General features: G+C 41.2%; 1 protein-coding gene across 1 annotated transcript in view; it reads right to left on the bottom strand.

Moving 5' to 3' along the window:
* The window catches only part of LOC143963611 (solute carrier family 22 member 4-like), a 155,649-nt gene that overhangs the window by 84,763 nt on the left and 56,403 nt on the right, over window positions 1–14,483 (bottom strand). The window contains exon 2 of the mRNA XM_077473289.1: window positions 44–147. Coding sequence (XP_077329415.1) covers window positions 44–147 — 104 coding nt within the window. The remainder of the gene's footprint in view (window positions 1–43; window positions 148–14,483) is intronic.

Below are 14,483 nucleotides of genomic sequence, written 5' to 3'. Positions count from 1 at the left end.
TCACAATTGCATATAAAATTCCAAGAAGTGCTAATAATATTACCTGTCAGAGAGCTGTCCCGAAACAAATGAGCCTGTAAGAACACCAGCAAAAAATAAAGATGTTGTCAGTGGTCCCTTCCAATCATTGTCACAGACTATGTCCCACTGTAAAATAAAATTGAAAATTATCTAATATTCACAAAGACAAAAATTATGATGGAAAAGATAGGAAAATGCCAGGTAACTGGTGTTATTCAAAATTCTAAATCAAGTTTTCAGTATTGTATTCTTTTTAGAACTCCTTTCCTAATGCCTCATTACCGTAACTAGAGTTTTGTGTTCATGATTTCAGCAGGGCATACTATATATTTATACAGTGCCTTGCAAAAGTGTTCACCCCCTTGGCCTTTTACCTATTTTGTTACATTACAGCCTTTAGTTCAATGTTTTTTTAATCTGAATTATATTTGATGGATTAGAACACAATAGTTTAAGTTGCTGAAGTAAAATTTGAAAAATATATACATAAAACTATTTTCAGAAATAAAAAACGGATAATTGACATGTGCGTATGTATTCACCCCCTTTGTTATGAAGCCCACAAAAAGCTCTGGTGCAACCCACCTTCAGAAGTCACATAATTAGTGAAATGATGTCCACCTGTGTGAAATCTAAGTGTCACATGATCTGTCCTTACATATACACACCTTTTTGAAAGGCCCCAGAGGCTGCAACACCTAAGCAAGAGGCACCACTAACTAAACACTGTCAATAAGACCAAGGAACTCTCCAAGAAAGGGACAATGTTGTTGAGAAGTACAAGTTAGGGTTAGGTTATAAAAAAATATCCAAATCTTTGATGATCCCTAGGAGCACCATCAAATCTATCATAACCAAATAGAAAGCACATGGCACAACAGCAAACCTGCCAAGAGACGGCCGCACACCAAAAGTCACAGACTGGGCAAGGGGGCATTAATCAGAAAGGCAGCACAGAGAAATAAGGTAACCCTGGAGGAGCTGCAGAGTTCCACAGCAGAGACTGGAGTATCAATATTAGTGCAATAAGCCGTACACTCCATAGACTTGGGCTTTATGGCAGAGCGGCCAGAAGAAAGCCATTACTTTCAGCAAAAACAAAATGGCAAGTTTTGAGTTCACAAAAAAGCATGTGGCAAACTCCCAAAATGTATGGCCATCAAAGAAAACGCTATGTCTGGCGCAAACCCAACACATCACCCAAAGAACACCATCCACAGTGAAACATGGTGGTGGCAGCATCATGCTGTGGGGATGCTTTTCAGAAGTTGGGACTGGGAAACTGGTCAGAGTTGAGGGAAAGGTGGGTGGTGCTAAATACAGGGATATTCTTGAGCAAAACCTGTACAGCTCTGTGTGTGATTTGAGGCTAGGATGGAGGTTCCCCTTCCAGCAGGACAATGACCCCCAAACACACTGCTAAACAACACTTTGGTGGTTTAATGGGAAGCATGTAAATGTTTTGGAATTGCCTAGTCAAAGCCCAGACCTCAATCCAATAGAAAATCAGTGGTCAGACTTCACAAGTGCAAACCATCCAACTTGAAGGAGCTGGAGCAGTTTTGCAAGGTGGAATGGGCAAAAATCCCAGTGGTAAGATGTGGCAAGTCCATAGAAACGTATCCAAATCGACTTGGAGCTGTGATAGCCGCAAAAGGTGGCTCTATAAATTGACTTTAGGGGGGGTGAATAGTTATGCAATCGACTTTTTCTGTTATTTTGTCCTATTTGCTGTTTGCTTCACAATAAAAAGGAAAAAAAAATCTTCCAAGTTGTGGGCATGTTCTGTAAATTAAATGATGCAAATCCTCAAACAATCCATGTTAATTCCAGGTTGTGAGACAACAAAACACAAAAAATGCCAAGAGGGGTGAAGGGGTGAATACTTTTGCAAGGCACTGTATATACACAACCAGGTAGGTCCTTGTAACCAACATAACTTTTGATAGGTTACTATGGGCTGGTACATATACTACACATTTTCATTGCACATTACACTACCCACTTAGTGCGCTTGATGTTTTAAAGCAGTGGTCTCCAAACTATGGCCTGGAGTCCAGATGTGGCCCTTTACTTGCTTTTATCTGGCCCTTGGGGCATTATTCCCTCCACTGTCAGCAACACTGGGGCATATTTTCTGCCACTGACACTAATAACAGGGCACTGTTTCTCCCACTGATACCAATGATAGGGCACCATTCCTCTCACTGACAGCAACGATGGGAGACTATTCCTCCCACTGACACCAATGATGGGGCACTATTTCTCCCACTGACACCATCAGTGGGGCTCTATTCCTCCTACTGATACCAATAATGGGAGCACTATTCCTCCCCTTAATACCATAGAGGAGTGCCTGTTGACTCCCACTGACACCAGGACATTTTCTACTCCCGGTGGCCACAGTTCAGCCCTCCTAAAGTTCAAAAGACAGTAAACTGGCCCTTGGGTAACAAAAGTTTGGAGACCCCTGTTCTAAAGGAACAGAATTGTAACTGTTTCTCTTGACTGGATGATTGAAGTGAACACAGATTTACAGGACCAAGTGATTGTTCTGCTCCTGTAGCCAATCTACATATAACCCAGTTTAGGCAAAAAGCTGGTTCCACCAGAATACAGTGCAGGAACGGCACATTTCCCAAACCATGTTCAAAAGCACTGCCCTTATGATCTGTATATGGGTACCAATGTACTATTAATGGCACCCCAAATACATATTGCAAATGCAGTGCATTTGTGGGCACCAAAATGCATGGTACTGCAGTATCATGCGGTTTTGGTGCAGCGTGCTTTTAAAAGTAGTGCATGAACTACTTTTTTTTGCATTCTAGTGCAATTTGCAACCCATTCAAATGAATAGGCTGCAAAATTGCACCGCATAGGAACATGCAGGAATCGCACAGGAACTGGGCAGGTGTTTTTGTGAGATTTTTAGACCTTACCTGCAGAAAACGCAGCACAAACAGAAAAGTACACATGACCAGATTAGCAAGTATGATAAGTGTACATATTTATATAGACATAAAAAGACATAAGTAAGGCACACCTAAGATAAGGATGTAAATTATCTTCTATGACAGTTACAGCTATGATTGATTGGCGCATAATCATCCAGAGAACAGATCCTCACCATAATCTAAGAGAAAAACTATTTTAAAAGCAGGTGGCTCCATTGTGAATCTGGTATGATCATCAGGTGATGAGCTATGAGATAACAATCTTAGGTGTTTAAATGTAATTTCAGATAACCACCTAGCATTCCACCTAAATACCAAAGTTATTAAACCCCCAGGGCTAGTCTATGTTGGGGTGTAGTCAGACATCAGACTAAAAACACATAGTAGTTACATAGTAGGTGATGTTGAAAAAAAACACAAGTCTATCAAGTCCAACCTATGTCTGTGATTATATGTCAGTATTAAATTGTGTATTCCTGTACATTGTAGTTGGTTGCTTATCTAATAGTTTTTTGAAACTATCGATGCTCCCCGCTGAAACCACTGCCTGTGGAAAGAAATTTCACATCCTTGCTGCTCTTACAGTAAAGAACCCTCTACGCAGTTTAAGGTTAAACCTCTTTTCATCAAATTTTAATGAGTGGCCACGTGTCTTATTAAACTCCCTTCCGCAGAAAAGCTTTATCTCTATTGTGGGGTCACCGGTATGGTATTTGTAAATTGAAATCATATCCTCTCTCAAGCATCTCTTCTCCAGAGAATAAGTTCAGTGCTCACAACCTTTCTTCATAACTAATATCCTCCAGACCCTTTATTAGTTTAGTTGCCCTTCTCTGTACTCGCTCCATTTGCAGCACATCCTTCCTGAGGACTGGTGCCCAGAACTGGACAGCATATTCCAGGTGAGGCCAGACCACAGTCTTGTAGAGCGGGAAAATTACTGCTTTATCTCTAGAGTTGATCCCCTATTTAATGCATGCCAATATTCTGTTAGAAACAGCTTGGCATTGAATGCCATTGCTGAGCCTATCATCTTCTAGGACCCCCAGGTCCTTTTCCATCCTAGTTTCCCCCAGAGGTTCTCCCAGAGAGTGAGTAGATTGCATTCATATTTTTGCCACCCAAATTCATTATTTTACATTTTTCCATATTAAATCTCATTTGCCATGTAGTTGCCCACCCCATTAATTTGTTCAGATCTACTTGCAAGGTTTCCACATCCTGCAGAGAAGTTATTGCCCTGCTTAACTTAGCATCTTCTGCAAATATACAATGCCATAGACTCAATTCACAAAGCACACCAGATCTACCATACATCACTATGAGTTTTAATTTTCTCTCCTTGTGCCGAGTTTAGGGTTGCCACCTTTTCTTCAAATCAAACTTGAACACTTTAGCGGCGCACAGCAATTTTTTAATAGAATAAACTACAAATATATTTTGCTATTAAATAAAATTTCTAATCATAGGATGTTAATAACAAGAGTCCCCCTTTACATCAGAGCCCACCGTATACATCTGAACTCGCAGAGTTCCCTTTTACTGTAAGGGGGGACTCTGCAGACTCTGATGTAAGGGAGAACTCTGGGGACTCCAAGGAATGCTCTGAAATCCCTGATTTAAGGGGGAACACTGAGCACTCTGATGTACGGATGTACGGAGAGTACTCTGCTGTAAGCAAAAACACTGTGGCCTCTGGTGTAAAGGGAAATTCCTTGGACTTCATGGCTTGTGGTCTGATGAGACCAAGATAAATGTATTTGGTTCAGATTGTGTTAAGCGTGTGTGGCGGTAACCAGGTGAGCAGTGCAAAGACAAAGTGTGCCTTGCCTACAGTAAAGCATTGTGGTGAGAGCGTCATGGTCTGGGGCTGCATAAGTACTGCCGGCACTGGGGAGCTACAGTTTATTGAGGGAATCATGAATGCCAACATGTACTGTAACATACAGAAGCAGAGCATGAACACCTCCCTTGGGGGGGGGGGGGCGGTGCCCCTGTGCCCCCTATTGAGAGGCCACCAATGGTAAGGACGCCCTAAGTTTGGAGACATATTTATACAGTATCTCACAAAAGTGAGTACACCCCTCACATTTTTGTAAATATTTTATTATATCTTTTCATGTGACAACACTGAAGAAATGACACATTGCTACAATGTAAAGTAGTGAGTGTACAGCTTGTATAACAGTGTAAATTTGCTGTTCCCGCAAAATAACTCAACACACAGCCATTAATGTCTAAACTTCTGGCAACAAAAATGAGTACACCCCTAAGTGAAAATGTCCAAATGTGTGTATATAGGCACTATATAGGCACTACCCCATTCTGCGGCTCCGGACACAGACAGAGCCTGCTCTTCTCTTTGGGGTATATATGTCAGAGATATGTACTTGCATAAATGCAGTAAATGAAAAATCAAACAGAGCTTAACAATTATATTATAAACTCTAGCTTATTTAAGCATAAGTTCACTTAAAAATAAATAAATAAATGCACATTTTTTTTTTACAGTTAAAAAAAAGTGCCATGCAGGTCTCCAGCAGACTGTCAGTGTGAGCTATCTGGCCGTATATCTTACAGCCAGGCAGTATCACACTGGCACTTAATGAATTACCACAGTGCTCAACAGCACCATAGTAGTTCATTGAAAACTACAAGTCAACATCCACAAAGGCTGCGCTGTTTTCAAAAAGTGACAGCTAGTAAAGGGAACTGCTCTCCATGTTGCTGTCAGAGGGACAGAAGGCAGCATGGAGCAGCTGCAGCAGTGGGAACATGTTACATGTTTCCAAAGATGAACTTACCATTTAGGCATATACTGTAGGCCTCATAGTTCTAATATAAGGACCTAGCTTATTTATCTTCCTATGACTTATTTACTAATAGGTCATAAACTTATGCAAGCACAAACTTCTGGCTTCTGCAGCGCTTTCCTCCTCCCTATGGGGATATTTTGCTGAGGATCTCCCCCTCCCCCTAGCTTAATTTTGGACTGCATTGCTCTCATTTCTTGGGTTATATTAGAACACTTAGGGGTTGATTTACTAAAGGCAAATCCACTTTGCACTACAAGTGCACTTAGTTTCATAGTTAGTAAGGTTGAATAAAGACACCAGTCCATCCAGAGTGAGTGTCTACAATTGTCCCTATCCCTGTACATTGCACACTCACATCAGTCCCTACCCTCAAGGAGCCCACAAGCCAAGGTCCCCATTCATATACTAGGGTAAATTTTTGGACAGAAAGCTAATTAACCTACCTGCATGTCTTTGGATTGTAGGAGGAAACCCACGCAGGCACAGGAAGAACATGCAAACTCCAGGCAGGTGGTGTTGTGGTTGGGATTTGAACCAACGACCCTTCTTACTGCTAGGTGAGAGTGCTAACCACTACACCACAGTGCCACCCTCTTGGAAGTGCAGTCGCTGTAGATCTGAGGGGAAGATCTGAAATGAGGGGAAGCTCTGCTGATTTTATCATCCAATCATGTGCAAGCTAAATGCTGTTTTTTATTGTCCTTGCATGTCCCCCTCAGATCTACAGCGACTGCACGTCCAAGTGCACTTGTAGTGCAAAGTGGATTTGCATTTGGTAGTTAACCCCCTATGTGAGTATATGCTATGGCCAATTAATATGTTTGTTGTATTAAATGAATTTATTACCAATCAACCATATATGTATATAACCTATTGTTGTTGATCTTAAATGACAACACCTTGTTTCTTTCCTGAGGAAGCTATAATATGAAACGTGTATAGATCTGTGAATATACTGTAGATTTACTATATGTATATGTGTTAATATGTAAGAATATGATCGGGAGTATTATAAGAGGTGTTCTTAACAACAATCCCTGAAATTTATAAACACTCTTTAGAATTCCAGTGTGCCCCCACACAAGAACTATTAGTGCGAGTGACAGATTCATGTACCTGTTGCAGCTAGGTACATGAATCTGAGACACACACCGAGTGTGGAGGTGCACTGATAGCAGATTTTCCATACAGTAACTCCAACCTCAGTGTTGTGTTCATTTTGAGTGTAACTGTAATTTAATAATGTCTCTGTTGGGAATAATAAAGTATTCTAAATCAAATCAAATAATCTTCCAAAAAAAGCTCTTCCTCCACCGTGAGATCCAAATCTGCTTGCCAGTTGTTAATGACTCTCAAGAGAGTCTAACCCGCATAATGGAAAAATGTCCATACTGGTCATCTCCACCATTACTCTGGAAAATGAATCCCTGAAAAGCCACTCTCTCTCCCCCAGATGACTCCTCAGTACCATCCGCCAAAACGGGTAAGTGCGTGCAGGTAAGTACCCTTACAGAAGAACTTCATTAAAATAGTCAGGGAATGCCCATCAAACATCAACTTAACAAGCTGAGTTGCTGGTTGCTAAGCAGTCCCTGACTATTTTAATTTAATTTCTATTCTGAACCTAAATCTGAACCTAAACTAGTGTCTTAGCTTTCCCATCAGGCTCCACCTACTGCAGATTCATTGGTTGCTGGAAGGCTGTTGGTTGTGAGGCCAAAAAGCAGGACAAGAAGGGAGAAGCAGCGGCAAATATGCTGCTCTGCTACACTGTGTACAGGGACAGAAACTTTGCCTGTTTCTGTACACCAATTTAGAGTAGGTCCTAACTACCTACAGTTTTCTCACCTACAAACCTTAGGTATTTATTTTTGAGTTTATTGCATTAATACCAACACTTCGTACAAGTGGCGCTATCAAGAACTACCTGAATTTGCTGCACCTTTTGGTAAAGTTACCGAAATTGATGGAAATTTTTTTAATTTGGTGCAGCCAATTTTAAAGGGCTATAGCGTCAAAAAACAGTCTTGATTTCTTTATTGGATTCCCTTCAGTATGTTCTAATTTCATTTTGAGCCATTCCCAGAGCGTTTATTGGTTTTAATCCAACGCACTGTGTGGATAATTATATGTAAATAAACTAGCAATTTGTATACGTGTCTTTCTCCCTGGGAGAAAAGAACTAGACTAAAGTCCCATGCTTTTTCTTCTGTCTTCTGGAATTTAGCATATCAAGCATCAAGATTTTTCTACAGATGTGTGGTAATAATGTGATCTCTAGAGGCTTCCTTTCTTCTGTCAATCCAACAGAAAGGGAAGCCTTTAAAGATCACATTATTACCACACATCTGTAGAAAAATCTTGATGCTTGATATGCTAAATTCCACTAATACTGTGTCTTTTGATCAAGTATGTAACGTGTAAAATAGTATTTGGCCTAGATCAGTGATGGCAGACCTTGGCACCCCAGATGTTTTGGAACTACATTCCCCATGATGCTCTAGCACTCTGCAGTGTAGTGGAGCATCATAGGAAATGTAGTTCCAAAACATCTGGGGTACCAAGGTTCGCCATCACTGGCCTAGATGCTTTGTAGCCTTGTTTTTTAGGGCAATAAAAATAGATTTTAGCTGTGAGGGCCCTGTATAGAGTATATAACTTGGATTATTACAAGATTTGAATAATTGCAACAGATCATAAAATGAATGCAGTAAATTAGCAATATAAAAGCAATATTACTGTATACACATATACAGTATATCTAGCATATCTGTTAAGCATCTCTCCTATTGCATAGGGTCTTTAAAAAGGAGCTCCAGGCTCCATCAGAAGAAATTAAAAGTCAGCAGCTGTAAATACTTTAGCTGCTGGCTTTTAATAATATGACACTTACCTGTCCACAAAACCAGTGGTGTCTTCACCCAAGTTGATTTTTCAGTAGGCTCTCAGGTGATGCCATCACCATTTTGGGTAAGAGGGAAACTTGGGCTGAACTTCCAGATGACTTTTCCGTGGTGAAGTCACCCCGAAGTGGGAGCAAGTACTTGTCAAAACCAGTTACCCCCCCCCCCCTCCAAAGGGTGCCAAATGTGGCGAAGGGAGAAGGCCAATAAGCAGAGCTTTCCCTTTTTGGGTGGAGCTCCGCCTTACGTATCAAGAAATTCAGAACAGTAGTCAATCATATACTTTGATTATGTCAATTGTATTACTATAATGTGACTTTATCATAGCTTGTAAGCTCCTTAAGGGCAGGGACTGATGTGAATGTAATATATATATATATATATATATATATATATATATATATATATATATATATATATATATATATACAAAGCGTTGTTAACCACTTCAGCCCCGGACCAATAAACACCTTAAGGACCAGAGGTCTTTTTCCAATTTCGCATTGCGCTGCTTTAACTGGTAATTGCGCGGTCATGCAATATTGCACCCAAACGAAATTTGCGTCCTTTTCTTCCCACAAATAGAGCTTTCTTTTGATGGTATTTGATTGCCTCTGCGATTTTTATTTTTTGCAATATAAATGGAAAAAGAGCGAAAATTTTGAAAAAAAAAGATATTTTCTTCTTTTTGTTATAAGAAAAATCAAATAAACTAAATTTTAGTCATACATTGAGGGCAAAATTGATTCAGCCACATGTCTTTAGTAAAAAAAATGTCAATAAGCGTATATTTTTTGGTTTGCGCAAAAGTTATAGCGTCTACAAACTAGAGTAAATTTTCTGGAATTTACACAGCTTTTAATTTATGACTGCCTATCTCATTTCTTGAGGTGCTAAAATGGCAGAGCAGTACAAACCCCCCCAAATGACCCCATTTTGGAAAGTAGACACCCCAAGCTATTTGCTGAGGGCCATGTTGAGACCATTGAATTTTTTTTTTTTGTCCCAAGGGATTGAATAATGACAAAAAATAAAAAAATATTTTTTTTTTACAAAAAGTTGTCACTAAATGATATATTGCTCACACATGCCATGGTTATATGTGGAATTGCACCCCAAAATATATTCCGCTACTTCTCCCGAGTACGGGGATACCACATGTGTGGGACTTTTTGGGAGTCTAGTCGCGCACGGCACCCCGAAATCCAATCACCACCTTCAGGATTTCTAAGGGTGCAAATTTTTGATTTCACTCCTCACTACCTATCACAGTTTCGAAGGCCATAAAATGCCAAAATAGCACAAAACCCCCCAAATTGACCCCATTTTGGAAAGTAGACACCCCAAGCTATTTACTGAGAGGCATGTTGAGTCCATGGAATATTTTATATTTTGCCACAAGTTGCGGGAATATTACAAACTTTTTTTTTTTGCACAAAGTTGTCACTAAAGGATATATTGCTCACACATGCTATGGGCATATGTAAAATGACACCCCAAAATACATTCTGCTGCTTCTCCTGAGTACAGGGATACCACATGTGTGGGACTTTTTGGGAGCCTAGCCGCGTACGGGACCCCGAAATCCAAGCACCGCCTTCAGGATTTCTAAGGGGATACATTTTTTATTTTACTCCTCACTACCTATCACTACCTATCACAGTTTTGAAGGCCATAAAATGCCAAGATGGCACAAAACCCCCCCAAATGACCCCATTTTGGAAAGTAGACACCCCAAGCTATTTGCGGAGGGCCATGTTGAGACCATTGAATATTTTGTTTTGTCCCAAGGGATTGAATAATGACAAAAAATAAAAATTATTTTTTTTTTTTACAAAAAGTTGTCACTAAATGATATATTGCTCACACATGCCATGGTTATATGTGGAATTGCACCCCCAAAATATATTCCGCTACTTCTCCCGAGTATGGGGATACCACATGTGTGGGACTTTTTGGGAGTCTAGTCGCGCACGGCACCCCGAAAACCAATCACCACCTTCAGGATTTCTAAGGGTGCAAATTTTTGATTTCACTCCTCACTACCTATCACAGTTTCGAAGGCCATAAAATGCCAAAATAGCACAAAACCCCCCAAAATTACCCCAAGCTATTTACTGAGAGGCATGTTGAGTCCATGGAATATTTTATATTTTGCCACAAGTTGCGGGAATATTACAAACTTTTTTTTTTTTGCACAAAGTTGTCACTAAATGATATATTGCTCACACATGCTATGGGCATAAGTCAAATTACACCCCAAAATAAATTCTGCTGCTTCTCCCGAGTACGGGGATACCACATGTGGGGGACTTTTTGGGAGCCTAGCCACGTACGGGACCCCGAAAACCAAGCACTGCCTTCCAGATTTAAATATAAAATGCTACCAAAAAAACTGTTAGCGATCGCAGGGATCAGGCCTGACTCTGCGATCACTGCAGTTATGTGTTTAGTGTTTTGTAAGTGACAGTGATCGATCGATACTGCACTTGGGTGGGCTGGGCAGAGGGGCAAAACGCAGGTGCTAGCAGGTATCTGGGCTGATCCCGCTAACAATGCATTTTTTTGGAACCCTAAACTGCTGGGGACGCTAGTATAGATCTGATCAGATCAGATATTGATCTGTTCAGATTCTATACCACTACGGGAGGTTTATGCTTTGCATGTGGGTGTTAGCGGTACTGGCACTAACCTAGCGCTGCCTGGGGTGACGCAGACCCTGACCCTAAAACCTAATTGATATCACCCGCCGGGTGATCAGGGGGTTAAACCTTTATTGGGTAATAAATGGTGGGTGCCCTGATGCTATAAAAAGCAAACTAACCAGAGTCACCCGTAACACTTATAGGGTGATCATTGGTGAAAGGGTTAACTAGGGGCAATCAGGGGGTTCAAATTTTTATTAGGTAGTATATGGGGGTCCCTGGCGCTATATAAAAACCTGACGGGGAACCTAAATAACTAACTGGCTAACCAGCGTCACCAGTGACACTTATACTGTGATCGCTGGTGAAAGGGTTAACTAGGGGCAATCAGGGGGTTAAAACCATTATTGGGTAGTATATGGGGGTACCTAACGCTATAAAAACCTGGCGGTGAACCTAAAAAAATAACTAGCTACCTAACGACACTAGTGACACTAATGCAGCGATCAGAAAAACGATCGCTTAGTGACACTGGCAAAAGGGGGTGAAAGGGTTAACTAGGGGCAATCAGGGGGTTAAACCATTATTGGGTAGTATATTGGGGTACCTAGCGCTATAAAAACCTGGCGGTGAACCTAAAAAAATAACTAGCTACCTAGCGGCACTAGTGACACTAATGCAGCAATCAGAAAAACGATCGCTTAGTGACACTGGCAAAAGGGGGTAAGGGTTAACTAGGGGCAATCAGGGGGTTAAAACCATTATTGGGTAGTATATCGGGGTACCTAGCGCTATAAAAATCTGGCGGTGAACCTAAAAAAAAAACTAGCTACCTAGCGACACTAATGCAGCGATCAGAAAAATGATCGCTTAGTGACACTGGCAAAAGGGGGTGAAAGGGTTAACTAGGGGCAATCAGGGGGTTAAAACCATTATTGGGTAGTATATCGGGGTACCTAGCGCTATAAAAACCAGGCGGTGAACCTAAAAAAATAACTAGCTACCTAGCGACACTAGCGACACTAATGCAGCGATCAGAAAAATGATCGCTTAGTGACACTGGCAAAAGGGGTGAAAGGGTTAACTCTACGGGCAATCAGGGGGTTAAATCTTCATTGGGGGGTGATAGGGGGCTACCCTGGACCTAACACTAACTGCCCTGACAGTTTTTACTTTTACAACTGACACTGAATGCATTGATCAGTAAAGAAATGATCAATGCAATCAGTGACACTGTGACTGGGGGGGGGGGAGGATCGGGGGGCGATCGGGGGGGAGGATCGGGGGGGGGGGGGGGTTTGTGTGCCTGTGTGTGCCTACATGTCAGTGTAGTGCTGGTGCACACATACTTTGTGTCTTCTCCTCGTAGTCCGGTCAAAAAGACCGCCCCGAGGAGAATGACATCACTTCCTCCTTCCTGTGTAAACAATACACAGTGGGAGGAAGCTTCTCATTGGCCAGGAGCGATCCAGAGGGGGTGGCCAGAAACCAATGGCCATCCCCTCATCACGGATCGCTCCTGGAGCGAACCGGACCGCCGTATCCAGCGGGAGGGGGTCCGATCGGACCCCCCACCCGCTGGAAGGCAGGCACGTACATGTACGTGCTTGTGCCTGCCTGTGCCATTGTGATGACGTACATTGGCAATACGGCGGTCCTTAAGTGGTTAAATTGATGGTGCTATATAAGTACCTGTAATGAATAAATAAAATTAAACATAGGCCCTCATTAGGTGATGAATGGAAAATATTTAGTATAGTCGTCTGCAGGATAATGTAGCTAAAGTGTGTTATGCATGAACACAAGCTGTACCATGCTGAGATGAGGGATTACTCTATAAATGGATAATATTATACCTAAATTCATAGAGATTATAAATTCCACAAATATCCCAGAAATGTAAACCCTAAAGTCCGACAAGAATTTAAAGATAGTTAAAGTGGATGTAAACCCTCACATACAGTACCTTGAAAATATAATTATACCCCTTGAAATTTTCCACATGTTCATGTTAAAACCAAAAACATAAATGTATTTTATGTATGTATTTTTTATGTATTTTATGTGTTTTACCACTTCAGCCCCATTTTGCGATTCAGCACTGCGTTGCTTTAACCGACAATTGCGCGGTCATGCAACGTGGCTTCCAAACAAAATTTACGTCTTTTTTTTTCCCCACATATAGAGCTTTCTTTTGGTGGTATTTGATCACCCCTGCGGTTTTTATTTTTTGCGCTATAAACAAAAATAGAGCTACAATTTTGAAAAAAACGCATTATTTTTTACTTTTTGTTATAATAAATATCCCCCAAAAATATATAAAAAAACATTTTTTTCCCTCAGTTCAGGCCGATATGTATTCTTCTACATATGGTAAAAAAAATCACAATAAGCGATTATTGATTGGTTTGCGCAAAAGTTATAGCGTTTACAAAATAGGGGATAGTTTTATGGCATTTTTATTAATAATTTTTTTTACTAGTAATGGCGGCGATCAGCAATTTTTATTGTAACTGCGACATTATGGCAGACACATCGGACATTTTTGACACATTTTTGGGACCATTGTCATTTATACAGCGATCACTGCTATATAAATGCACTGATAGCTGTGTAAATGACACTGGCAGTGAAGGGATTAACCAGTGGGTGGCAGTATAGGGGCTAAGTGTTCCTAGGGGTGTGTTACTAACTGTTGGGGGCTGGGCTTTCATTTAGTGAACACTGATCTCTGCTCCAATCACATGGAGCATAGATCAGCGTCACTAGTTGCTAGGCAGAACGGGGAGATGCTGTTTACAACGGCATCTCTCCATTCAGCCGCCCCGTGAGACGATCGCGGGAATGCCCGCGGCGATCGAGTCCCGCGACCGGACTCACGGGGGTCTCGCGATGGCAGGGCTGCATTAAAGATTGGACGTACCTGTACGCCAATATGCCTGCCCGTGCCATTCTGCCGAAGTACATTGGCGTGCGCTCGTCGGGAACTGGTTAACACAAAGTGGCACATAATTATGAAGTGGAAGGAAAATAGTAAATGGTTTTCAAATGTTTTTACAAATAAATATCTGAAAAGTGTGACGCGCATTTGTATTCAGCCCCGTTTACTCTGATAACCTTAACTAAAATCTAGTGGAACTA

The sequence above is a fragment of the Lithobates pipiens genome, unplaced genomic scaffold (assembly GCF_037356315.1).
Source record: "Lithobates pipiens isolate NorthernLeopardFrog02 unplaced genomic scaffold, aLitPip1_a1.2 Scaffold_8, whole genome shotgun sequence".
Lineage (NCBI taxonomy): Eukaryota > Metazoa > Chordata > Amphibia > Anura > Ranidae > Lithobates > Lithobates pipiens.
This window is presented reverse-complemented; position numbering and strand designations above follow the sequence as displayed.